We start from the raw sequence: 25347 nt of genomic DNA on the forward strand, positions 1-25347 counted from the left end.
AGACTTACAGGTTGTTGCAAGAGGAACAGGTAATATCGAGAGGAACTGGCAATATCTTGTTACGTTTTGGCTTTAAGGGGAGAACAGGGCTAAATTAACATGAAAAACACAATCGACATGAGAAGTCATTTGGAGACAATTCTACATCTGAATCGGTGTGTTGTTCTATATCCCCAATTCCAGGCTAATACTATATATAAAACACAATAATTCTAAATTCTTCAAATCTTTTATTCTCTCTTTTTCCAGTGTTTTTTGATTATCATAGACAACATCCAGGAAGCTGGCAGAAGGTCCCTCTGGGATTGCTCAGATCACATAAGAGAAAGCTTACAAGTAAAAATTCATTTGACAGATTTTATTTATCAATTTGGTTTTGCAATTACAACCGTTTCGGTTTTCCTCCACTGAAGACGAAATACAAACTTTAACAGCAACACTTGCAAAGAACATTCATAAGATAACAGCTTAATACTTGCACAAGTTGGCTTCAAGAAAAAGCCAGATAACTACAGTTCAGTGCCTAAAACTGATTTTGGGGCAAATACGACTACAGATCTATGAGCTACCTTCCACTTCAGAACACGAGGCCAAGGAAAACTGCAAGTTCTTACTTCCAAGTTGTTTGCTAGTACACGGCACAGGTTAGCCGTTACTGCAGTTTTGCAAAGGAGTCATTACCTGCTCTAGTGAGGCAGCCAAGCACATGGTGAAGATGTGCAACCCAGCCCCTCCAGCCAAGCAAATCCATGGGAAACGATCCTAGCCACAACTCTGTGAACTGTGGATTACATCTTGCTGCTAGGCAAGGCTGCTCAGCAAGCTATGTGCAGCGCAGGCCCTCCAGAACAAGACTAAATTCAGCTTGAGTTTCTTCCAGATTGGCATCTGTACACAGCAGAGGTCCTGGGTTTCCTAAAGTCTTGGAAAGTAGCAATGTGCTGGCACCAAGGAGAATTTAGTAACTAAGGCAAGATACCCCTTATACCTTTTAAACAAATTTGAGGCAAAAGATTAAGCAACTTTAAGGCACTTCAAAAATTATTTTAGTTTGCTTCATCAGCATACATTGTGAACTAAATGGGAATCAGCACAGCTCATGAGTAAGCATCTTTGCAATATTCTACAGAGCAACAACTTTATGTGGTTATGTCTTTCATGCTGTGAAGCATTCTCTAGAACTTCTCTGCAAATTTCTCAGAAGATAGCCCTTTAAGCCCTCCCAGTTATACACTAGAAATACAGTTTGCTCCACTGAGCTGAAGGAGATCTCTGCCACACTTTTGAAGAGTGTTTTGCTCATTTTAAAGCACAGAACACAAGCTCATGGATATCTTTTTTTTTTTTTTTAAAGAATAAATGTAATAAAGTAATTCAGAGACAGGGAAAGGACAGATTAAGTGATTTCATAATAAGGCCAAGGATATGCCATCTAATCCATACACTGTTGCTGGGAACTGGCTGCTCACTCCACTGTTCATTAAACCTGAGCTGATTGTCTTAGTTTTGTTTAGAAAACAAGCTAATAAATTTGAAGATACAGTACCAGTGATTAACCTTTGCATTTTGTAGCAACTTCAGTTTTCTATGCAGCACAACAGAAACTAGAAGAACACAAGAAAGCAACACTGCAACTAAAGTGCACTTAATTTGCTTTATATTGAAGCTACGCTACTGTGACTATTATTTGCATCAAAGCGGTCACTGTGTTGTGTTGGGTGCCAAGTTCTAGTCAAGTCAGTCTAGAAAGACAGTGCTACAGATTCTCCCAACATTGAAGATCAAGGGATATTGGTCAATCCACACCACAAGATAAGTATCAAGTGCTAAACCCACCACTTCCTTCGAGCTTTACTTCCATTTTTCTTATGGGTTTATTTTCACAGGTTCCCAAGTCAATCTACACTGGAGAGGATGAACCTCTGCAGACACTCTGACAGCAACCTGATCCAGCCAAGAAGAAAAAAAGGAGGAAAAAAAAAAATTTATCTGTATCTGGCTGCATAGATTGCTTGAGCCAGTTCACTTCAGGGTCATACAAACGTGATAAGGAAGGGGGCAAAACCAAGCAGACCAAAATAAATCAAAAACCCTACACAATCTACAAGGCTTCCCTGTCCGCCCTCACAAAGGCCTGAGCAGTCCCAGGACTGTGACCACCCTGATTCGGGTCAAATCAGCGATCGGCAGCCCCTCCAAGCTACACTCTCCTGCTCCTTCAGCAAGCAGGCATGTAGGGGGCTGGGATAGTGACAATACAGAAATTAACTATAACACGTAAATTTAAGAAGCATTGAAAGAATGAAAACCTCACGATTTCCCTAACACCAGTATTTCAAGTATAAATGCATGTTGCTGCCTGTTTATGCAGGGAGTGAACTGTCCTGACTCTTGTCACTTGTGTCACACTTTGTACTGGCAGGCCAGAACAGAAGGTCAACAACTGGCATCCTCTGCCTAGAGCTGAAGGTTACTGTACCATGCTCCCTCATCCTCAGAAATCAGATCAATGAGGAGCCCATGTTTAATGCGGGAAGTTTTGAAACTGGAATGCTTAAAGTCACTCATATTCCATTCTCCTGTATAAAAAGCTAGTACCTAATATATTTTGTTTACCTTTGAGATAAGAGGGACCCTTCTGCAGCCTATTAACTTTTTGTCTTTTAAGGCACTAATCTTCATTTCCCCTTCATGAAGATTATCCATACATCCCCTCTCCACCCTCAGCATTGATTGGAAAGGGCACAAGATTTTAGTTTGGAATGCAGTATTGTACCAAGCAATCTTTATTCTTGTGTTAGAAAAGGGCTATTATTTTATTTCATTAAGACATTATCTACTAGAAATTCCATTCGCCTTTCTAGCAGTGTGCTGTAAGGGCCACAAGCTAGTAAAAATGGTATTTCACTCCCTGAAGTCAGTCACCAATAATTCACATCTTGATAAAACTGAAGGGATACTGCATCATATGTTGATTAAATTAGACTTCAGAATAAGTAACCATGAGATTGTCTACTTAAGACGGTGTTATCACCGCCACATACAAGAATCTGTGAATGTCTACATTTGGCATATTGAAGAGAGTCCCACAGCAGCAGCCACAAAAGAAAAATTAGACAGCCATTAGAACCCATGCAGCATATTGCAAGTAATCCTTTTGGAGATTTATAACACCTCTCGCCAAATATAATGTTGCAAAAATATTCTTCTAAGTCTTCTTTTAGAGATTTAAAGGATATTATGGACTGCTGTCTTCCATGAGCAACAGAAGATATTTTGGTTCAGTGAACTACAGGTGTTGGGCTACTAGTCCATTGTAAAGTGGCAGGTCCTAAAGCGTGTGGTAGTTTCGGTCTTTCGACTTGCAGAATTTGTACAGAAAGAAAATTACAGCCTGTAGACCCAGCACAAGGACAATTCCACCTATGAAACTGGCAGCATCAAATGTAGATTTGCGCGGAGAAGGGGCCGGAGTCACAGTAGCATTTGTACCTGTTAAACACCACAATACAGTATGAGTGGACAGCACTTAAAATTATTTTACGCTGTTTTTTTTTTTTTGGCTGAAATTCACATTAAATAATTATCTTCCATCTATTCTATTTTACCCCAAGAGTTATGCTTAAAGAAATTCACTGAAGCCACAACAGATAAGAATCTAGAAGTTACAGACATCTGCTAATGGCTAGTTTTAAAAAGCTTCACTTCATGGAATACTTAGGACTGAAGCCAAAATAAAATACGTCGACTCAATTCCCACTGTGGCCCAGTATCTCTTTTAAGGCATCCAGTTATATGCTGCAAGTGAAACACAAAGACAGAACAACCCCTCCCAAAAAGTAAGAGGCCCCACATCCAAATTAAAAATCAGTTATAGCCACTCTATTAAAAGCAGTCAACTGATTTAGCCTGACCAACATGTTTCTGACATTTAACATTCCACAAACTACTCCTGATTCTCAAAAGTTACCTGGTATACTGGTTGTTTTGGGGGCTGAAGTGGCAGTTGTAACTGGAGGCGCATGTGTAGTTGCATTAGTGACGTTAGCTGTTTGAGAGAAAATTGAAATTCAGAGAGTATGTACACACCACGAGCTTACAAGAGCAAAGTTCACAAGCATTTAGGTTCTTATGCAAACGGTTTGTCTTTCTGTGCTCCAACAAGGATAAGCTTTGACTTCAGGCTGCCCCCACACTATTTAGATGTTCAGCTGCATGGCATTAAGACAGATTTCTGCAATAAGGATTGCTTTTTTAATTTGCAACCCGACCATACCATTGTCAGCCAAGTATTTCAAGGTTCTCTATAGATCAGACAGTGATCCTTCACTCAGACAAAAAAATCCCTTTTCTTTCAAACTCCAATGTGAATGCTGATCCTGAAATAAGAATCAAGAGGAGATCCTGAATAAGAATCAAGAATCAAGCAGTTTCCATAGAAGGCAACCAAGAGTCTGCATCAAGGCAGAGGACTTTTATGAAGGAGCCTTTAGAATCAGTTTATACTATACTGAACAAGTACTTAATCCCAGGACCTCTGGGATTGGAGGTCAGGAGATGAACACTCACTGTATACCATGACTTTCTGAAAATCATTAATCGCCAGGGATATTATTAAAATAGGAGAACAGTGCAACCAGAAGATGTCCTAAAGGTCCTTCAGTTATCAACACTGAACTCTGGATCTCTAACCCTCCCCACCCTACTTTTTTTTTCCAGAAAACAAGTTTTACTTAAAAATAAGTATCCCAGTATGTAGCTGTGACAAGCACCAATGTTTGTAAGTGCACTCAAAGCCTACTGTAGGCTTCTGGGGGCCAGTCGAGTTCTGCATCTTGCTACCAAGCAGCTCCCTTCAGCTGGGGATGCTTTTAAAGAACTGTTTTTAGGATTTTAAGACACCACTGTTAAGATGACTGCATGTGTAAAAGCAAAAATGTTAGGACTGGGCAACATACACAGTCAAATTCATTAGCTATTTCCGCTATGCATTAATTGTTACCCAAACCAAATGGCTTTCACTGGGCCACTTTATAGCTATTCATATCTGAAGGAAAAAAAAAAAAGTTATTACATAAACTGCTTCTTCCAAACCTTGAAACTATTTTTGTATTCCCCACCTCACATGTTAGTAGTCACTTCACTACAGTGGTCTGTGAAAAGGCCCTTGTCCTTTATTCACCAGTACTTGGTTCATTGCCATTCACTGTCCTCCACTCAGTATAGAGAGCAATCCTAGCAACATACATTGCATTATAACTCACACTATACTTCCAAGTTCAGAGAGTTGTTTACAAAGTGACCCAGTCATCTGCATCTTTTCACATTACCTATAGTTGTATGAGCTGTAGTAGCATTAGCAGAGGCTGTAGTTGCATTGGCAGAGGCCGTAGTAGCATTGGTAGATGCTGTAGTAGCATTGGCAGGGGCTGTAGTAGCATTGGTAGATGTTGTAGTAGCATTGGCAGAGAGATCAACTGTCGAAGCTATAAAAGAATAAAAGATTGTGTTTAACTAATGAGAGTATTTAGCTCCAAGAAACAGCAGCAGGCTGAATTTTAGGGACCCTTATACATGGCACTGAATTCTAGCATACTGTACATTCAACTTGCCACAGAAAGAGCAGAAGTTGCATCACTGAATACATATATATAAACTTGGCACAGACAGGACAACCAAGGCAGTGCTCATCTTTGTAGTACAAATTTGAATAAAGCCAACATCCTGGCTTACTAATGCAAAGCCCGTTTCCTCCAGGCAAACTAGAGGGAGAACAGTGCTGCTGTATGAGTGTAGCCCAAGTGTTACATAATAGGGAACAAGGTATTCAGTACCTAACTGCATCTAAGTGATCCTGACCTAGAAACTGGAGTGGATCCACAGCTGAGGCAGCATGTGGAAAACCAAGACAACCAGTCTTTCAAAGATTAGCTAAAAGTCCAAGAGCCGTTGCTGGTCTAGATGCCCACAGAAGCTTTAGGCTTCAGCAAGTGCCATAAGGAAACTGCTACATGCTTTCAAACCGATTGTGTTATCTGAGTTAACCGTACAAGGAGAGCTTCTAAACTACTGCTTAACCACACTATGACTGCTGACAACTCCGCAAGTTTCCTGCTGAGACACCATTACGTTCAAAAGAGTTCAGAGCTCTGTGCTGACTTGGCTTGGCTCATGGAAAAGGAGTAGCACCCGTTGGCCCAGGTGCATCAGCCATCTGCCCCTCCAGCTTCAGTGGGCTTTGTGACCCAAGGACCTCAGAGACAAGTCTAGATACAAGACACTAGGCAAGGATGCCCGCAGGTAGTACCACCAGATGTTACACACCATGACATGGGCTACATCACAAAGGTTATGCTATTTTGGGTACTCCAGTTTCCAAACACCTCAGATATCAGGGAGCTGGTAAGATATGCAAATTCTTCTGATACCAAACAAAATCCTCTATTAAGGTGCCAATTAAGCTACCATGAATATGCAGAAGCTAAACAACACAACATCCTGAGAGTCTCTCTGCAAGTTTAGCAGCAACTGATTGGAGAAGTGCTAATCTTAGATGCAGAACAAGATACTGCAGCAGAATGCTGAAAAAATGGAAAATTGTAATTTCGCACTAGATTTGTCTGACTCTAGACTAAAAGGTAGTTGTTACAATTCTAGAAACAACACAGATGTCATGGTAGCAAGTCAGAAGTAATTCTGCTTCATCGGACAAGATAGCTCATAGCAATGCACAAATTCCATCGCTGCTGTTGTCAGCCAGGCCCTTTGAACAGCACTGTTGAACTAAGAGCAACACGAATCTTCACTCAGTACTCTAGTACTAGTAGCTAGTCCCATTTTAAGACCACGCATTTCTAGGCAGCTATCAGAAAAAATAAAATTTGTGGGCTTTTGCACAAGTCAAATTTAAATCTAATTTAATCTCAACTATTTAGCAAATCTGATTTACACAACGAGCACAAATTTATGAGAAGATTCAAGTAGATTGAATCAAGAAGATTCAAGAAATGCAACCGAGAATGTACCTAGCATGAAGGTTTTACTTACGTTGCTTTATAACTCAGGCCCTGCATTTCAGGTCTGTATAAACAGCTGTGCTAGTTAACAATTAAAACTGGAAGGTTCATATTTTTTTTCATTTAAAACATTTCAGACGAAACAGTGGACTTAACATGTCAGACTCCTTTTGTTGAGTATGAAGCTCCCTATGTTTAGGGTACTGGCAAGTTCCTTACCACCTCTAAGGTACTCTTCCCAACAGGATACACTGCGGCTAACTAGGAATTGTCACCCATGACTAAGAAACCAAGGGAGCCATACAGATACATAACCTCTATTAAAATATGTTAGGCTCCCCAAAACAGCAATAGTAAGTGGTTACTGAATGCATAATAAAGTGGGTATTTTATTATCTCACACTACAGCTTTACACTGGAAGGAAAGGACTTATCTACATACTTGCATAGGCTTATGTAAGTTGTATAAGATACATTAACAAAAGACAACAAATCAAGACAGTTGCAAGTAACTGTTCGACTTTAAACAACTTGGAAGGATCTAGAAAACTTCATATACAAATGCACACAAAGGAAAAGAGAGAGGAAGTCGATCTATTCATATTTTAACCATAGTAGGCGCCAGTGACTTAACCAGCCCAATATGATATTGCTTTTCAATGTTAATCTCAGTCAAATGTTGCCCGAAAACCACAATGTCAACAAATCCAATATCTGGGTCAAATAAATTCTCCCAGTCTACAATTTTATTGTATTACTTTCAGATAAGACTTATTCATACAGTCATCACACTAAAAACAAACAAAAAAATCCCCACCCCACACAAAACCACCCACTGCCACAGAGATTTGTCAGCACATTTCACATCACATCCACCTACTCCAAAGCACCCATGGATGACCTTTCATTTTTCTTCACCCTGCTCCCTAGTGAAGGAAACATGGCTATTTACAAATCGTTGGCAATCAACACGGCAACTCACATCTCAGGATAAATGAGTTAACTCTAACTTCAGCATTCTGGCAATCCAAATTAAACATGAGGTTGATAGCCTTTCTGATGGATACGACTGGTTTAGGCATATAGGGAAGTAAAGTACATAATATGTACATAACCTAAAAATATTAGTGTCTCTTTTGTCATTTCTAAGACACACAGGAAGATATAATAGGATCTTCACCAGTTCTGCGTAAACCATCATTAACCAAATCAGTGTGGTCTCACCCTGCTCCCTTCAGAAAGATGGTATTTAAGCCACTTCAACAGTGATATGGCAGTTTCTAGAGAACAAATCTCAGAGACAGTTACTTATTATTCTCTGTGTGTATATATATCTGGACCAGAGGTAGCAGTCAGCACAACATTTAAAAATGTTTGCTGAATGTTCATGTTTCAGAAATGAAAACTCTTTCCTGCTATACAGACAATTTATCAAGGCACATCTGTGGAGACAGGAAAGTCTAATGCCCGCCGCAGCTAACAGAGGTTACTTTAAGATTTTCAGTTCACTTCCTGAAGTGAACTCCCAGGCTAGTGTGAGGGAGGAACAGATCTGCTGGAGTAAAGCCCCAGAACACATCTGTATCACTGCAGAATATTTCAAGGGTGAGCTGTCAACAAATCCAGCTTCGTAATCAGCCACAGCACGTCATGTGCTCTCCCAGCGCTATTCCTGCTAGAAAAGGTTATGTGAAAATCTTTATAGGGGCTACAGCAGCACATATGCCGGCTCTCCACACTGTGGAGATGGGGGTACCACGAAGGCACCATCGTTTTCTGATCCCCGGATGAGGTGCCCTGGCTGTTACAGGGTGGATTCAGATGCTCCCCTTTCAGCTTGGCCCCATACTTAAAAGGCAGACGTGCACAGGATGTGGCTGGGGTCCTGCGGAACCCACAGCGCCCGCTCTGCCCCACAGCGGGCTGCCTAACCCTGCTCCGCCGCTGCTCCCAGCAGTTAACCTATGCCCAGCACCGCCACGAAAGGCGGCCAAAAATAAATAAGCAAAAGTACTTTTGGGACGATTTCAGGATAACTTCCTCCCTCTGCGGCGCGCGGCGCACGCGGTGCCGGCGCAGAGCGCGGGCCGCCCAGGGCAGCCGAGGCCGGGCCCCGCACGGGGCAGAGCGCACCCGCCGCCCGTTACATAAGCGGCCCCGCGCCGCGCCGAGCCCGCCGCTCCGCTTCCCGCCTGGCCGGCGCGCGCCTCGCGGGGAATAGGTTGAAGAAACGGAGGCGGCGGGAGGCGATGAGAAGCGGGTGAAAAGCGGGCGCGAAGCGGCGCCGGCCGCGCTGTGGGAGCCGAGAGGGGCCGCTGCGCTCCCCAGCCCCCGCCGGGCCCGGGGAGCACGAGGCACTCACCAACGGTCGCGGAGGCGGGGGCGCTAGTCGCGAGCCACGTCGCCGTTGGTGCGGCCGCCGTGGTGGCCGTGGCCGCGACAGAGCCGCAGAGCGCGGCCAGGCAGAGGGCGGTCACGGGGAGCGCGGAGAGGCGGCCCATGGCGGCGGCGGCGGCGGCGGCGGCGCTCGGTCACTCAGCTCGGCTCGCTACGTCCCGTCCCGCGCGGTCCCGCCGCTCCGCTTCCCTTCGCTCCGCTCGCGCGGCCGCCGCGTCACGCAACGGCCCCCGCCCCGCCGGCCCCGGCCCCGCCCCGTCCGCCCGCGGGGCGGTGACGTGCGGCGCCCGCCCCCAATCCCCACCCTGGGCAAAGGGGCGGGGCATCAGCACGCACCGCCCCCCCACGTGACCCATCTGAGGGGGTGATCCTCCGTGTCACGTGGTGCTGCATGCTCCGCCCCCAAAGGCACCGCCCCCTCCGCCGGGTCCGCCGCTCATTGGCTCGGGGAGGGGCGGTGGGCGGTGACGTAGCGACGCGCTGTGGGGAGGCGGGGGAGGGAGGGGAGGCGGGGTCTTATTTAAAATTAACCGTCGGAGGGAAGCGGCAGCGTGAGGCTGTGCTTGGGGAGTCTTCCCTTTTCCGCCCCTTGTCTCGTAGCTTTTAGTTTATATTTGAACAGCAAGGCTTAGGGAATAACATAGGGGATAACAGTGCCCCCAGGTAGTTGTGCCAAGTCTGCGTGCTGCATTTGTACCTTGTCTGCTGGTGCTCTGAAATGGGAGCAACTAATAGGGAGCATGAGTAGGACCCTGCTGGAAAGTTTGTTGGACTGCAGTGGAAATATGGATTAAATAAATAAAAAGTCTCATTATAGCTGTTTCCAGCTATTCTGGAAATAGCACCCAGAGAAGAATGTATGTCTGGGAATCCCGCTTCTCTTTCCTGCTAGTCACTAGACAGAGTTTTCTCTTTGCCCCCCCCCACCTTTTTTTTTCTTTCTTTCTTTCTTCTCTCTCTCTCTTTCCCTACTTTTTACCCCTTAAGGTAACTTGAGTCAACATATGCCATCCACAGTGATGATAGGCCATCATTTGTGCATGCAAACCTGCTTCAATATCTATGTTCAGTGACAGCATAAGCAAGCTTTGGGAAACCAGTGCCAAGCAATGCTCCCTGACTTGTGCCTTCTTGTCATAAGGAAGCAACACTCACTGGCTTGTGCTCCCTTGTTTGAAATAACATGTGGAATAAAGAGAGGAGAAACATAAGTAGATCCAAAACCAACATTTGTAAAAATTAGTAACCAAAATTGAAGTGGGCATTTCCACTGCTTCCACTTACCTTCCTGGGTATATGCTGGCAGGGTGGTTTTTGTCCTGCTGGAACAAGGATCCCTTACTGGGACCAGAGCTTGATTCAAAGGATCTCCTGTGATGTCACTTGACGTGAGACATTTGAACTCAGCTATTCGTTTTTGCAGTTCTTGGGGGTTATCTTAATAACTGTATTATGAGCGTTCTCAGCAACTAATACAATGTTTTGTTTTATGAGATGTGCTGGACGCAGGCTTAGTGTGAAGAATCACAGTTGCTGCAATCTAGATTACTGCAGCAACATGAAAGCTTTGGCCTTTTTAAAATGAAAACAAACAAGGCACATGGTAAATGAAAATGATAAAAGATGCTGAATAGCATACATATGTATGGAAAAACAGGGAGAAAATGAAGTAGACAATACAATACAAACAGAACTGAGATTACCAGCAGGGCCAGAACTATAGCCACAACTTGCCTCCGCAAGCGAGTGAAAACATGTCTACCATGTAATCCGAGGGGCTGGTGGGAATCCAAGGGTATGATAAATGCGGTCTGTCTAATTTTTTTTCTTAAAGTCAGCATCTCAGGACTTTGTTGAGGAATACAGTCAGCAGGATCACAGCAGCTCTGGTTGTTGTTGTTGGATGTAAAACATCAGATTCATCACTGTATTCTTTTTTTTTTTTTTTTTCATTGCACTGTTATATGCTTAGTGGTTAGTGAGGCATTTACCTCTGTGTTGAATGTCAGAACATTTCTTATAAGGAGTTCCAGGCACTGCATTACTGGAAATTTATGTAAAGTACTTGGCAAATATGGATAAAAACTAAGAGTCTGCAGATGCCCATTTTAGGGAAGCAATTTTTAAATGCAAATACCCAGGAATCTCAATGATTTCGTGCTAGGAATGATGGAATAACTGGGCTTCTGAAGAGGTTTGGAGTAACATACTGCAAAGTCAGGGAGGATAGCAATGAACAAGAATTTTTTCGTAGATAATCCAAAAGGAACTTATCGCTTTGGTTCCATTTATAAACATTTGTATTTCTTTTCAAAATTACCATTTCACCTCACGGCCATGCAGGCACTGCGTTGTGGCAATCAAGACATCTACAAAACAGAGTGTGTGTTTTATACACAGTCACTAATATTCTACAGTGAAAGTGACTAATCCCTGCAAGGGGAGGGAAGCCTCCAGCCCAGATGGCCCTATAATATATAGGGTTTGAGATCAATAATACCAGGTTTGAGATCAAATGGGTTTCAACAAACCAACATACAGTCTCTTGGTGAGCAAGCAGCTGGGCCAGCTGAGCTGTGGCTTTTCCCTGGAGCTTACACACCTAGGCCCTGCTTCTGGAAAAGAGAGTGATAGGCAACAAATATTACATAGTTAGAGACCAGATTAAGAATGTATTTTGTTGAAAATACAGCAGGAAGATACCAGGGATAGGAAATTAGGGGGAAGTGTCTTACATGCAGCTTCCACAGTGTCTTCCTGTTAGCAGTGGGCAAATCCACATTGTAATGGAAGAGGAGGTACCATCCACTTGGACACTTGGCGGCTCTGTGGTGGTTTCAGCAGCCTTGCGGGTGGCCCACATGGACATCCTCTGCCTCTGAGAGGGGTGTATGGCCTAAGGCAAAGCAAAAAGAGATGTCAAGGGAGAAAATAGGCAAGATGTGGCAGAGGGAATAAGCTCCTCACCTGCACAGCAAGAACCAGCCACAGAAGAAAGTCAGGCTGACTTAGGTAATAGAAGAAAAATAAGACTAATGTTTAGATTGAGTCTTCCCGAAGCAGCATCATACACAAACAGCAGCCACTTCAGTGTATCTGCAGCATGCGGCTTCCCCTCAGCACTTCCACAAAACAGAGCCAGGGCTGCAGCGCGCTGCCCTGCGCTTGGCCTTTTGCTCAAGGCCGGAGGCTGATAAGAGAGAGCTGAGCAATCTTCGCCGGTCTGGGAGCGCTGCAGGACATATATTGCCCACTTGCTGCAGCTAAAATAAACAGTTGTGCTGTGGAGGCCGAGGGCAAGCACTGAGCACCTACACAGCAGAGGGACTGTGCTAGTAATTCCCATTGGCCTTGGTAGCCCTCCCGGATCGGATTCAGAAACCACCTGATCACAGACTGAAAAACTGTGCTGTAGCGTATGGTTTCATGCTCCAGTTTTCATTTGATAGCCCCAGGCACCAGTACAGATTGACCTGCTAGAAAGCAGCTCCACGGAGAGGGATTTGGGAGTTCTGGTTGACAAGAAGCTAATCATGAGGCAGCACTGTGCCTTCATGGCCAAGAAGGCCAATGGGATCCTGCAGGAGCGTTGCCAGCAGGTCGAGGGGAGGGGATCCTGCCCCTCTACTTAGCTCCGGTGAGGCCGCATCTGAAGTATAGGGTGCAGTTCTGGGTTCCCCAGCACAAGAGGGACATGGAGGTTCTGGAGAGGGTCCAGCGTAGGATCATAGAGATGATTAAGGGACTGGAGCATCTGTCATATGAGGAAAGACTAAGCGAGCTGGGCCTGTATAGCCTGGAGAAGATTGAGAGGGAATCTTATCAACAGGTACAAATACCTGAGGAGAGAATGTAGGGAGAATGGGGCCAAACTCTTCTCCGTGGTGGCCAGTGACAGGACAAGGAGTGATGGGTACAAGCTGAAACACAGAAGTTCCACCTCCATGTGAGGAAGAACTTCTTCACTGTGAGGGTGCCAGAACCCTGGAACAGGCTGCCCGGAGAGGTTGTTGAGTCTCCTTCTCTGGAGATCTTCCAAACCTGCCTGGACGCCACCCTGTGCCACGTGCTCTGGGTGTCCCTGCTGGAGCAGGCGGGTTGGACTGGATGATCTCTAGAGGTCCTTTCCAACCTCAGCCATTCTGTGACTTTATGATTCTGAGGCGCCCTCCTCAAGCCGGGATCCTATCTGTGACCACAGTCGTGCTGGCACAGTCCCGGCCGACGCAGTGCAGTCACCGTGGCTCGCCCGGAGCTCCGTTATGTCTGAAATTCAGCCCGTTTCCTGGTTCTCCTCTCCTGGCCAAGAGGCAGCTCCAGAGAGTGTCCCCGTGTGGCTGCCCCATGCTGCACTCAGGCAGTGCATGGGTCAGGGCAGTGTTTCTTTCTCCCTCGCCTGCTCCCTCAGGGAACACGCTGCTGGAAATGTGTACGTGTTTTGGTGAAGGAAACACGTCTGCTTGTTGTGGGAAGGTGGTGTCGCAGAAGACAAATAGGCGCAATGCAACAAATTACTTTTTTTTTTTTTTAATAAGAAATGAGTTAATTGGCCTCTTTCAGCGCTGCCTCCTTTGATCTGCAGAACTGAAATTTACTTTTCTCTTTAAACATCTGACCGGAATTTTAAACCCCTAAACCTCCACCCCAATGCTGGCTTCCTAAGCCATATCATTTTGTAGCAAATATGTGTCTCTTGCATTTATATATTTATGAAAAATAACTTTCCAGGAAGTATATTATTATCTGAAGGAAATGCCTCCCCATATTTTCTATTTTGCCACAGAACTATGAAGTGAAAATAATTATTCTGTATTGAGATACACAGAATCTATTTAGTTCATTATAGACTTTTCTGTAGGTAATTGTTTCGAAGTGCTCCTACAGAAGGCTTGGTTTCTATACAAGTAGTATATGCATTAGAAAATAAAATACCCTAGAAATAAAATAAAATAAACAAACAAAATAAAAATGTGTTATAAGGCTCTTTAACTGTTTAGTTACAGATACATTACAGAATCTCTTTTGTACCATAAGTAAGGATCTAAATCCCCCTGTTAAAATTTAAGATGATTAAGGGAAGTTAAATATTTGCTAAGTGATCTGTTAAATTCATTTGCATTTCACAAATAAACTTAAGCATGTTACTTAGGTTTCGTGAAATGGTTGGGCTTTCCCAGACAAAAACTGATTTCAGTACTCTGCTATCTGAGTCTTTTCCGTGTTACCTCTGCCCTGCCCTGTGGATTTTAGTGGCCTGCACAGTGAGCTCAGTGCAGAGGAAAGGTCGCTCAAGATCGCTCCGGCAGGAGAGGAGGCACCTGGAAGCCGCCCGTGCCTGCACAGCCCTGACACAGCAGGATTTAGCGTTATGCTGCATCCGAGCGTCCTGACGAACGCTCCTTCCTTTGAACTTCCGAAGTACTTTGCTCTGCTTTCTCCTTCCAGACTGCAGTTTCATTTTCCACAAGTCTTTGAGCCTCTCAATGCTTCCCTGCCATCCACTGCGGAACGATCGATGCTCGAGCTCTGCACGCTGAAATCAGGTCTGGCACCGGATGCAATGTTATACACTTGCATCCACGTTCAGCCTTAATGGTTCCTCTTTTGGAGTAATTTTATAAACAATGTTTTTCTCGTTTTAGCAGTACTAATCACTTTAAACCTTGTCATCTGATACCACGTGTCAAAAATAAGTACTCAAAGGTGAGTCCTGCTCTAATGCTCCCTGGTTTTAGCCTGATGCAGCCCAACCTGATTTCAACAATGTCACATTTAGTTTCTCGTGGGCAGTGCAAGGCTAAATGCGTGACATCATTGAGAGAAGTGTGAGTCCTGCAGACCCTCTTTTCCTTTCCTCTGAGAGGTCTGAGCTCTCATATCCAGCCTGCATTTGGTATTTGAACTGTGCTGCGCCCAGCAGGACCACTGCACCACGCGGAACGACATGCTGTGTCGTGGAGATCAGGATTTTGCCAAGAGCTCTTTATCTTCAGAGGTGTGAATCCATCACTCAACCTCAGCTTGCTGTACATGCATTTTGTCATATCTGCTTGTCATAACAGACTGTCACTCAGTAATCATATTATTACAATCTTCCATGAACTGGACTCTGACTCTGGGACTTAACGCGCAGGTCCCTTGGGATACTTGGGCAAAAGGGTTTTTAACAAGCTGTGAACATTCCTTTAAGTCAGAGGAATGATTCCAAAAACTTCACAAGGCACAAGAAATGTTTTTATTATTGACTTTCTAAGTAAAAGCTTTCAAACTCTTGGGAAAAAAAGAAAAAAAAAAAGGCAGGAAAATAGCAATCTACCTTTCCATATGAAGGCGACCGGGCTCGCAGTCATGGCTCAAAGACCCCACAGTTAACAATCTTACATTCTTCAACAGGCCTCTCATTGTATGTGGACACGGCCTCCAGTTTCTGAAGAGTCTCCGTGCCCTCAATGAGCTGCCTGCGCCAGGAGACAAGCATGGTGAGAAGGGTATCATCAGGTGTGGGGGATGCCAGCACAACCCTCCCAGGTTTGCCCCAAGTGTTGAGTCCTGCTCTGGCTTTGATAACTGCTCAGCAAAGCCGGTGACACCATCTGCCTTGGCCACCTGGCCCGTGAGCCGCTGCTGGCACCTGGATCTGATGCTGGGCTGCAACAAAATCCCACGGTGGTTTTCCTACCGACAGGCTATATCCATCCTGCTCTCCAAAGGAAACTTCCCGCTTGAGGGAGTTGCAGAGGGACATTGTCCCTTCATTAGGTAGTCACCAATAGTCACTGGACTGAACTGCCTAAGGCCAATCTCTATGCAAGCTAAGCCTGTTGTAAACTCAGTGCTCAGCTTCTCTGTGCCTTCACTTGTGGCAAATGCCACTTGCTGTGACTATATCCAGCCAGGGTTCACTTTGGGGTTGTTCTGTGGAGGTCAGATAATTACACTTTTCACTTCCTTGAAAAACATTGGCTTTCTCTGTAATGTGGTTACGTGGAAACTCTGCTGCATATTTCTTTCTATGTGGCAATATATGCATTTTTTTGTCCTTTTATATCAAGCAAACTTCTTGGACCAAAATCTTCCCTAGCACATTCCTAAAAGTCTAAAGTCTTCAACAGGGCCAGCCCTATAGCTCAACCTACCGTGAAAAACTGTTGGCACATACTGAGCAGAGTAACTATTTTTCAGCTCCTCGAGGCAGATGGGAGGCAGCTGAAGGCGTCTGCTCGACACAGCCCGTGCGCCGGGACGCAGTTTGGTTTGGCAGGCAGCGCCGCGCCGTCCTGCCCTGCCCTGGGAGCTGCCCCAGCTCGGCTCGAAGGCCTCAGCCCGAGCAGCTCACGCCCAGGCAGAGGGAGGGAGGGACAAGCACCACTAGGTGCTTTAAATCCGTCATCTCCGTGGCCAGCGACGACGACCGCGTTGCAGCTGGCGCTAGGGTTTCACGTCCCGAGCACTGAAGCAAGGGCAGCCCAGTGCGTACGTACCCAAAAGCCACGTGCTTTTTGTCCAGGTAGGGAGCTGGCTGCAGGGTGACGTAGAACTGCGAGCCGTTGCTGTGGCGGCCCTTGTTGGCCATGCCCAGAATCCCTCTCTTGCTGTGACGGATGGCAAAGTTTTCATCTAGGAAAAGAGATTGATAATAATAAAAAAAAGGAATTACTTTGCCAGGAAGCACTTGCTTCTTTGGCTTGTAGTCACTATTACAGCTCCTTTTTCTCTCGTTTCCTTCCTGCCCTGCCTCACTTTCCATCTCCTTTTCCTCCATCAGTCTCCCATCAACCCGTCCCACATGAGTGAAGTCACTCTTGGGTTGGAATCAATGTCCAGAAAGTACTTCCTGCCACTACAGAGCTCTCATGCCAGGAAACAAATAAGTGAAAAAAACTCGTGCAAAAATGCTCTAAGTATTCCTGAATCCTGGAAGAGCAGCGCTGCTACCTCAGCCCCGTGTCCTCCTGCAAGTTCTCTTTCCTGAGGAGCTCAGAGCATCTAGCAGGATTGTTCCCTGAAGCTCCTTGGGATTATTCCTGCTTTAGGGATGATTCCCCCTGTGTTTGTCTCTGGGGGATGAAGGCCAGGAGCTGATCTCTTGCATGCACTTGCACGGCTGGACTCCCAGCTGGGACAAGGCAAGCAGGGGACTCAAATATTAGAGGGCCAATCAGGGCCAGGGACACTTCCCTGCACTGCTGACCCCCAATGTGGTGCTCCTCTCGCTGAGCCCTCCAAACTTGAAGGAAATTATGAACATTTTTCAATTTTATTATCCTCTGATTCTGGGGGGTTATTTTTGCCCTGGTTGAGGGCCCTCCTCAGAAACCAATTCAGAGGAACCGTAATTAAATGTTAGCAGACAGCTCCCCCCAGGCAGATCTGTGGGTTGCAAAATGGCTACAACTGTCTCGTTTTGGAGTCGGGCGCTCCGTGTGGTGAGAGGACGCTGCAGGCCAAATGGCTCTCCGAGATTACCTCAGTGCTCTGAGCTCATCACAGTAAAACGCTGTTGTGGCCCATTCATTTCAGCAAGTGTTGTGGCCTAGGGACATGCGCCAAGTGTAGAGCTTCATGGAAAGCTGCCATCTGACAGGGGCATCTGTCACTGTTCTCAGGCATCGAAGATGTTTATCCTCTGCCCTCCGTGTAAGTAACTTGGTGGGAAGTGCTAGGGGAGCAATCTACGTCTTAAGTTAAAAATGAGTAGCTAAGAGAACTCCCTGTCTACAAGCTGAAAAGCAACACGTAGCTTTTAATTAAAAAGGGAAGGACTGGCAGCCTTCTGTTTTGACACCTCAGCATCTGTAGCGGGTGCAGTACGAGCAGTAAAATCCTTCCAAGGACACTTTCAGGGTTGAGGAATCTCAGTCTAAACCTCTCCTGAAACCACATTATGGAGGTGCTTTTGAAACATATGACCCGCTCTCACTGCAGCTCTGGCAGCAGCAGAAACTCCAGCCCTTCCAGCATCTCTCCTCGGTGACAGATGAGAAGCTCAAGCGTCGTCCAGAGCTTCAGCAAGGCCAGGACGGGGGAAATGTCCTGTCCAAAGCGCCTTATGGACCTGTGTGTCGTTTGCTTTGGCTCCATCCCGGGGCCTCACTCATGCCGACTCTTAAATGTCTTTGGAAATAAAGTTTTCGGCTACGCTTGGCATTTCTGATCGCACTGCTGGCTGCTGCCCAGCCTGCTCAAACATAATGGCGCTTGTGACATTGGCAGGAGGAAAGCTTTTACGTAAGAGAATATAAATCAGCTTCCAAAGTGCTTTACCTGTCATAAACCATCTTTATGGACAGCACTTCAACCAAGCTGAATACCCCAAATGTCTGCGTCAGTTAGAGGAACTGTTTCTCTTAAATATTTTCTGGTATAACATTATTTTTGCTTTACATTTTATTGGCTTATATCAGCATGGGGGGAACACTTAATGTTAAACTTACCTCACATTTGTCGTTTCTTGACTTTCAGAGTTTTAAGGGTCTTCTCAATTTAGTGGAATTTGGTACTTAACTCAATTTAGTAGCTCCACTTACATCAGCAGAGTCACATAAGAGATAGTGGCGGCCCCTGAGGCGGGCCCAAGCCCTTATAGCTGCCTGGGTGCCAGCAAATCTAGAGTTAAAATGAGTTACTTCCATTACTTAAAACATATTTAAACAAGTGCTGTCAGATGCCTGGAGATCTATAGTTATTCACAGCACTTGGCCTTTCCACGACAGCTATCAGCTGTCACGGTTTTACATCTGAAGCAAACAGGCGCCTGGACGTCAGCCGTCACTCACAGGGTGATAGGGCAAATGGACGCAGATTTGGGGAGTGGCAGGTTGGGCACCGTGCGTCAGAGGCACAAGTCCCAGAGCTTCCCGTTAAAGCAGTCTGATAGTGCTAATGCAAATGATGAAAAAAGCTGGCTGAAAATCCAAGCGTTTCCTTCAAGGAAATGAAAGAAAAGTGCTGGGTTATCCTGAGAAAAAGGTTGGATGAATAACCTGAATTTTGCTGCAATTTGAGACTTGCACGGGGAGATACCTGGGCAAACGTACCTTCAAAGGTGGGACCGTAGATCGATTCCCCTCCGTCTCCTCTTCCGGCTACAATGTCTGCAGAGCGGATAAAAGCAGCCATCAGAAATGGGGTTTCTCACGGGCTTAGCCAGCACGTGCCAGGACAAGGACGCCTGTGAAGGGGAAGATTTTAGGGCAAGGAAAGATAGAAACAAGGCTGTGATATTGTGGTGTGTTACGGCTAGCAGCTGATGTGAGCAAGATTTGGCGAATGAGTAATTCCTGTGGGAGTAGCACTCTGATGGGTGAGACACCACAGAGAACTGAAGCATCTGTTTTTTGCTTTTTTATATAATGAGGGTTTAAATAAACCCATCTTTGTTACTGAAACAGTGGGGTACACAGGTTTGGTTCAGGGTAATCCCCTACAGCAGCAGCAAGCTTATAATCTCCACTTGCTTTTATGGGCCACATAAATATCTGTGTGGGTGTTCACAGCAAGCAGAGAGCATGGAAGCTGAACAGAAAGCTCCAGTGGGGCGTAAGCACTCGCTTTTGGAGCAGGGAGAAAAGAAAAGTTAAGACGTAGGGGCAGGCAAGACCCACGAGAGGCTGGAGGGAAGGAAAGGAGGAAATCTTTCTCTTTCCCGGCACACCTCACTTGGCTTCCCGGTGAGGTGGGACAAGCTACGTGATGAGTCACTTCTTACGCCTTTCTCCTCCGTAGGTAGCACCCAGCTCTGGGCGTAGTGCTGGCATTCAGGTAACGTCCCCAAACACCTGGAGCGTCTCTGAGGCTTGGCTAAGCGCCTCTGTGAACTAAGCTCTCTATAGAACAAGCAGGGGGTTTTCCTGTGTATGCTTTTAGTGCTCTAATGGTTTCCATTAGTGTCCCAATTAATTACCTAAGAACTTTATGACCACTTTGAAGTGTTTTGTGTTCAATTAGTTGCCTAAATTCTAAAATCCAAAATAACAAAGATCTTTTGAAAAAAAGTCTTGGATGAAGAGAAAATGTTTTTCATTTACATATATATTTCTATAAATTTAGAGCTTGTGCTGTGGAGATGAACTACATCCCACAGCTCAGTTTTGTTTCCTTGGGTGAAGACTGTTACTCATGCGGATCATCCCGCCCCACTTCCGCTGTAATTCACATATACACAGGACATCTAGACACACACCTCCTCCTTGAATCCATCCGTTTTCCACTACTCGATGGAAAACTGAGTTTTTGTAGGTGAGATGGAGACCGCTGGAAGGTGACGTGATGCCTCCCGTGCACAAAACACGGAAATTCTCACACGTTTTGGGACACACATCAGAAAAGAGCTGCAAAACCGAGAGAGGAAAGATACGTGAAATTATTAATGGCTGTCAGCCAGCCAGATTTCTGTTCCCCCTTCTTTGGCAAATTAAGCCAAATGAAGCATTAGTTCTATTTGCTCTTTGCTTTCCTCCCCTGTAACATACCTCAAATAAAAGTCTCCCGATGGGCTGTTCCTGAATGGTTATATCCAAGTACACAAACACGTGCTGTTTAAAGCAGAAAAGCAAATCCCGTGAGATAAAGCCCTGCTTTCAGCCCAGCGGTCACCACTCCAACTCAATTCAGAATCCAGCTACAAAGGGCCCCAGAAAATGCCCGCGCGACAGTCAATACAAAACAATACAGTTTCCACTATTTTCTTTAAATAAATAAATAAAAGTTAAAGTCTCATGCCATTTTGGACAGAGCGTTGTCCCTCTATAGAAGAGATGCCGAAACTGCTCCCAAATCAGTGACAACCTTATTAAAGCTACCTGGTAGTTTATCCTTTCTAAAACTAGGTTCCATCCCAGCCTGTCCCACAAAATCCCTTCTTTGGGGAAAGAGCATGGATGACTCGGGCTGCAGAGGACTTACTTGCTCTTCTCATTTCTCCCCTGCCCCTCTCCATTTTCCCGCTGATTTCTGAAAAAAAAATGATTGAATAAGGGGAGGCGGGACACCTGCCTGGCTGTCCCGCATGTGCTTGGTGCAGAAGTCCTCGGCGATGGCCTGGCGCAGGGCGGGCGGCGCGAAGTCGCGGTGCTGCCACGCGTGGCGGGCCCAGCGGAGCAGCTGCTGCTCGTCGCCCAGCAGGCACCCGCCCACGAAGCACATCACGGGCGCCGCGTAGGCCCACGTCTCGCCGCGCAGCTCCTGCGGGAGGGGAGGGACGGGACGGGACAGGACAAGGCACGGGGGTGCCCCCGCCATCACTGCCCAAGGACAGGGAGCGACCTCGAGGCCGATGCCGTGGCGAAACGCGTGAGGCGCCCAGGGAAGCGAAGGCAGCGCCACACGGCACCGCGGGGTGGACAGCGCGGTGATTTCTGGGGAGCACTTCAAAAACTGCTGCAGGAGCAACTCAGCAGCCAACTTCTGCTCTTGGGTCTACAAATGCGACGCTCTAAGCATTTGAGGGGGGAAAAGTGCATGGAGACCCATGCTTTGCCTCAGGGGTCTCTGAGGACGTGGAGACGAGGTGCGATGGAAAAGAGCCCCTCCAAAGGGTGCTGCTTGCAGCCTGGAGCAGGGGGACGGGGATGAGAGGGTCTGACACAACCTGGGTCAGGAACAACGTGGGTAAACAAGAGCGTTACCTTCTTTTTCTCCTGTAAATACTCATGCCAGGCGAATTCATACATGGGGCGTATTACAGGGTCGGCAAACTTCTTCGGGAACTTCAGCTTCAGGGCCTGGGTTTTCAAGGCGAGGAGAATATAGAAAGGAAATCACTCACAAGCAGTGACCCTCCACACACCCTAGTGCTGCTTGTACAATATTTTGCTTGTTTGTTTTTTAATACAGGCGGCCGCTTTGCAAACTCACGTATGGAACTGCAGGGCCGAGCCCCTCCTCGCCCCCGCGTTACCTCCGCCGTGCCCTTGGCCACGTGGAAGGCCGGTTCCCGCAGCAGCCCCACCACCTCCAGCCGCGCCGGTGGCTCCGGGGGGCCCATCCTGATCCAGCCCTGCCACCCCCGCACGCGGCGGCTCCGGAGGCTCCAGCGGCGGCTCCCTGGCAACGCAGAATGCACTGGAGCTGCCAGCGAAACGCGACGGGTTTTTTTGTTTGTTTGGGTTTTCTTTAGCCCAACCTTCTCCCAAGAAAAAAAGCCTTAGCGCTTCCTGATGCCCATGTTGGTGGGTTTTTTAAGCTGTATGGAAAGTAACAAAATCCCCTTTTTTTCTGTTTCCCTCCTAGAAAACAGAACAAAACAGCCCCAAGAACAAAACGCTGATAGGGCTTTTACAGAGAACTGAACCCTGGTCCTTCAATATCTCACCCCCCTGGCCTAAGGATGGGATCACCTAGCAGAAATAAACAGCCTAAGTATGAATCTTGATTTTCACAGTTGCTACAGTGAACGCTGAGCAAAACATGCAAGAACAAGGCAACATAAATGGACACTTCCCCGTTGTTCCCCCAGCCCCTGGTGACCCGCTGGTACCTCCATTTTTAAATCCCCATGGTGGGTCTTTTCCCTGTGAGGGAATTTGCTTTTTGAGCAAGTGGAAAAGCCTGGCAGGCACAAAAGTCTGTGGCAATGAGATCCGTGGGCAGAAGTGTCTCCTTTTGCAGGAAATACCCGCCTATTAATTTAGTGAAGACACCCCGTGGCTCCATTCACACCCCCAGGCTCCATGTGTGGGGCAGAGCGGGGACGGACGTGCAGCTCCTCTCACTCTGCACTCAAGTGTCACTCTCAACAGCGGGTTTGTGGTTGAATTTTATGAAATGCCAAAACACATGTAACTGAGCACTTTCACAGCAAGCTAACTGAGCATTGCATCAAAGGCACAGATGCTCACAAAGCTTCTTGTGACACTGGGGAGCAAATCTTGATGTTGCCAGAAAAAAAAATGCATCTTTAACCTGCTGAAATTCTGCCACAAATACTTGAAATTTTCATGCTCTTGTGTGAAACAAACAGAGGTTGAACCGGGTCTTGCTTTAGCAACCACAGGCACTTTTCTTTTTCAGAATCTATAAAATGCTAAATTTGTACATAACTATGTTGTCAAATCCAAAAAAGTCCATGGCACCTTAGCCAGATATTTCTGAACTGCCTGTGCCTGTAGAAAACTGCAACTGAGAAAGAAATGACGCACAGTACCAAGGGCTTCAGAAAGCTTTCTGCCAGCTGGGCACTTCATTCGGTTTGGAAGTTACCCTTGTGTCTATGAGCTGCAGCCCAGTGTCACAGATGAAGTTACTGACCGCCTCTTTTTCTTTCCTTTCCCTCTCTCTCTTTTTTAGCTTTCATTTAGGTATGACAAATATGATCATAGTGTGAAGCCCTGAGTTGAAGCTTGGGCACAGCATCCTGAAGTCATTTTTGCTGCAGCCTCTATTTTCATTGCATGATGCAGTTCAGTACAGAGATAACAGCAATGAGAAACAAATCTTCAGTAAAAAGAAAAATAAAAAATCCTTTTAACATATTCAAATCTTCTTAGAGAGCAGGCAGTGTTAAGACACACATCTGGGTGGCTGAGAACAAGTCTTGTCTTGAGCTAACCACAAGAAGCCACTGCATTAACCTGCTGCCACTTTTTCTGTACCGTGGTTGAACAGTTGAAGGGAAAGCTGGAAAGCCGCTTTCTTCCTCCCCTGTGGAACAGACGTGAGTACTGGGGACCTCGGCCTCTGCAGGTTGTGACAGGCAGCACTGAACTTCAGCAGCAGGACCATATGGCCTCTGCTATAGCCCCAGATTGTTACAGCAGCCTCATGTAAATTCAAAAAGAGAAGTGACAGACTCAGAGTGCAATATGAAAATAAGTAACACTGCAGAAAATACTCTTTTTGGTACCTACTTTTATCTATGGTCATGTATTTTTAGCTTGAAACAGATGGCCACAACTGAAGTTCAGGAGGCCTTTTAATTTCAGATATATTAAAACCTATTTCAACCTATTGACAGTTATCAAAGGTGTTAAATATAGAAATATTAAGATGGATGGGGTTGTGCCCTTTCTGTTACCTGTTTGAGACACCCTGATGTGGTTTGCATGGTTATTCACAGTATTTTAATAAGCACGAGGGGATTACTGGTGGGCAGGGTTCCTCGGGACGTTTGCTCTGCCACGAGCGGCGTTAATTCTGAAAGAGCAGAGATCGCAGTGAAGGGAGGTGCAACAAGATGCACAGTGAAGATAGCAGAAGGTAACGCCCTTGCAGAGGGAAGGTAACTGGCTTTCATGGACACGGTGCTCTTTGAGGCTTCTGACACATGAGAAGAGAAAGTTTTCTCAGAGAGGTTTTGCTCTTGCCAAACTCCCCACCTGCTGCATCTGCTGCCATTTCAGTTCCTTCCAGTCCAGATGCTATTTGCATCTCAAAGAAACCAAGAAAGAGAACAGAAAGGCAGGTTAGATTCATTACAACACGTGGTTTTAGAGGGTGCCCTGCGTGAAGCTGCTCGGGCAGGGAAGCTGCGCAGCGTCACCCGGTGGCGCCCGGGCCCTGCGAGCAGCAACGCGGCGCTCATCCAGGACGCAGGTGCCAGCACTTGCACCGTCACCACGAAGGGGTAGGAACCTTCCTGTGCTTGCGTTTGATAAGGCGAGATTAATAAAGGACAACAGCGGCCCATGTGCACTAAGCCGGCTTGCAGCAAGCGCCTCTCATGAACTGGTGATCACGGCGGGACACGACTAAGAAGCGGGACAGAACAGTAAAGGAGGGGTTCTGCAGCTGAGGAGATGCCAGCCAGTCTCTTTCTAAAACCACTGGCAAGATGGATGCCAGGGTCTGCATCCGTAACTTCAGCCTGTCAACGTGCATCCGTTTCAAAAAGCACACCGTGAGTAGTCATCCCCTTCCCCTCTCCTAGGCACTACGGTAATTGCTGCAAAATGCCTTGTGCTGCTGGAGGAACTACAATCAGCAGCAAAGAAAGCCC

The 25347-nt window shown here is 46.2% G+C and overlaps 2 protein-coding genes across 2 annotated transcripts; both read right to left on the reverse strand.

The window, feature by feature from the left end:
- Positions 1-2675: 2675 nt before the first annotated feature.
- CD164 (CD164 molecule) lies at positions 2676-9517 on the reverse strand. Its single transcript, XM_088522008.1, has 4 exons — positions 9379-9517; positions 5331-5486; positions 3971-4048; positions 2676-3492 (listed from the first exon to the last, which is right to left on the reverse strand). Exons 1-4 carry the CDS (start codon positions 9515-9517, stop codon positions 3332-3334), a joined length of 534 nt encoding a protein of 177 aa, XP_088378134.1. The 3' UTR covers positions 2676-3331.
- Positions 9518-15734: 6217 nt separating this feature from the next.
- Positions 15735-22436, reverse strand: PPIL6 (peptidylprolyl isomerase like 6). The gene is made up of 8 exons (XM_088522015.1): positions 22312-22436; positions 22040-22135; positions 21408-21596; positions 20885-20947; positions 20596-20743; positions 19451-19507; positions 16895-17030; positions 15735-15871 (listed from the first exon to the last, which is right to left on the reverse strand). The coding sequence occupies exons 1-8, from the start codon at positions 22396-22398 to the stop codon at positions 15760-15762; spliced, it is 888 nt and encodes a 295-aa protein (XP_088378141.1). The 5' UTR covers positions 22399-22436; the 3' UTR covers positions 15735-15759.
- Between the last annotated feature and the right edge of the window lie 2911 nt (positions 22437-25347).

This window comes from Tinamus guttatus, unplaced genomic scaffold (assembly GCF_059628265.1).
Source record: "Tinamus guttatus ecotype Peru unplaced genomic scaffold, ASM5962826v1 Tinamus_guttatus_pri_ptg000010l, whole genome shotgun sequence".
Lineage (NCBI taxonomy): Eukaryota > Metazoa > Chordata > Aves > Tinamiformes > Tinamidae > Tinamus > Tinamus guttatus.

Coding starts and splice junctions, on each gene's coding strand:
- CD164 (XM_088522008.1), bottom strand. CDS start 9,517: ATGGGCCGCCTCTCCGCGCTCCCCGTGACCGCCCTCTGCCTGGCCGCG. Junction 5,487..9,378: donor CCCCGCCTCCGCGACCGTTG/GTGAGTGCCTCG, acceptor ATTCTTTTATAG/CTTCGACAGTTGATCTCTCT. Junction 4,049..5,330: donor TACAGCTCATACAACTATAG/GTAATGTGAAAA, acceptor TCTCTCAAACAG/CTAACGTCACTAATGCAACT.
- PPIL6 (XM_088522015.1), bottom strand. CDS start 22,398: ATGGGCCCCCCGGAGCCACCGGCGCGGCTGGAGGTGGTGGGGCTGCTG. Junction 22,136..22,311: donor TGGCCAAGGGCACGGCGGAG/GTAACGCGGGGG, acceptor TTGAAAACCCAG/GCCCTGAAGCTGAAGTTCCC. Junction 17,031..19,450: donor CTACGGTCCCACCTTTGAAG/GTACGTTTGCCC, acceptor CTCTTTTCCTAG/ATGAAAACTTTGCCATCCGT.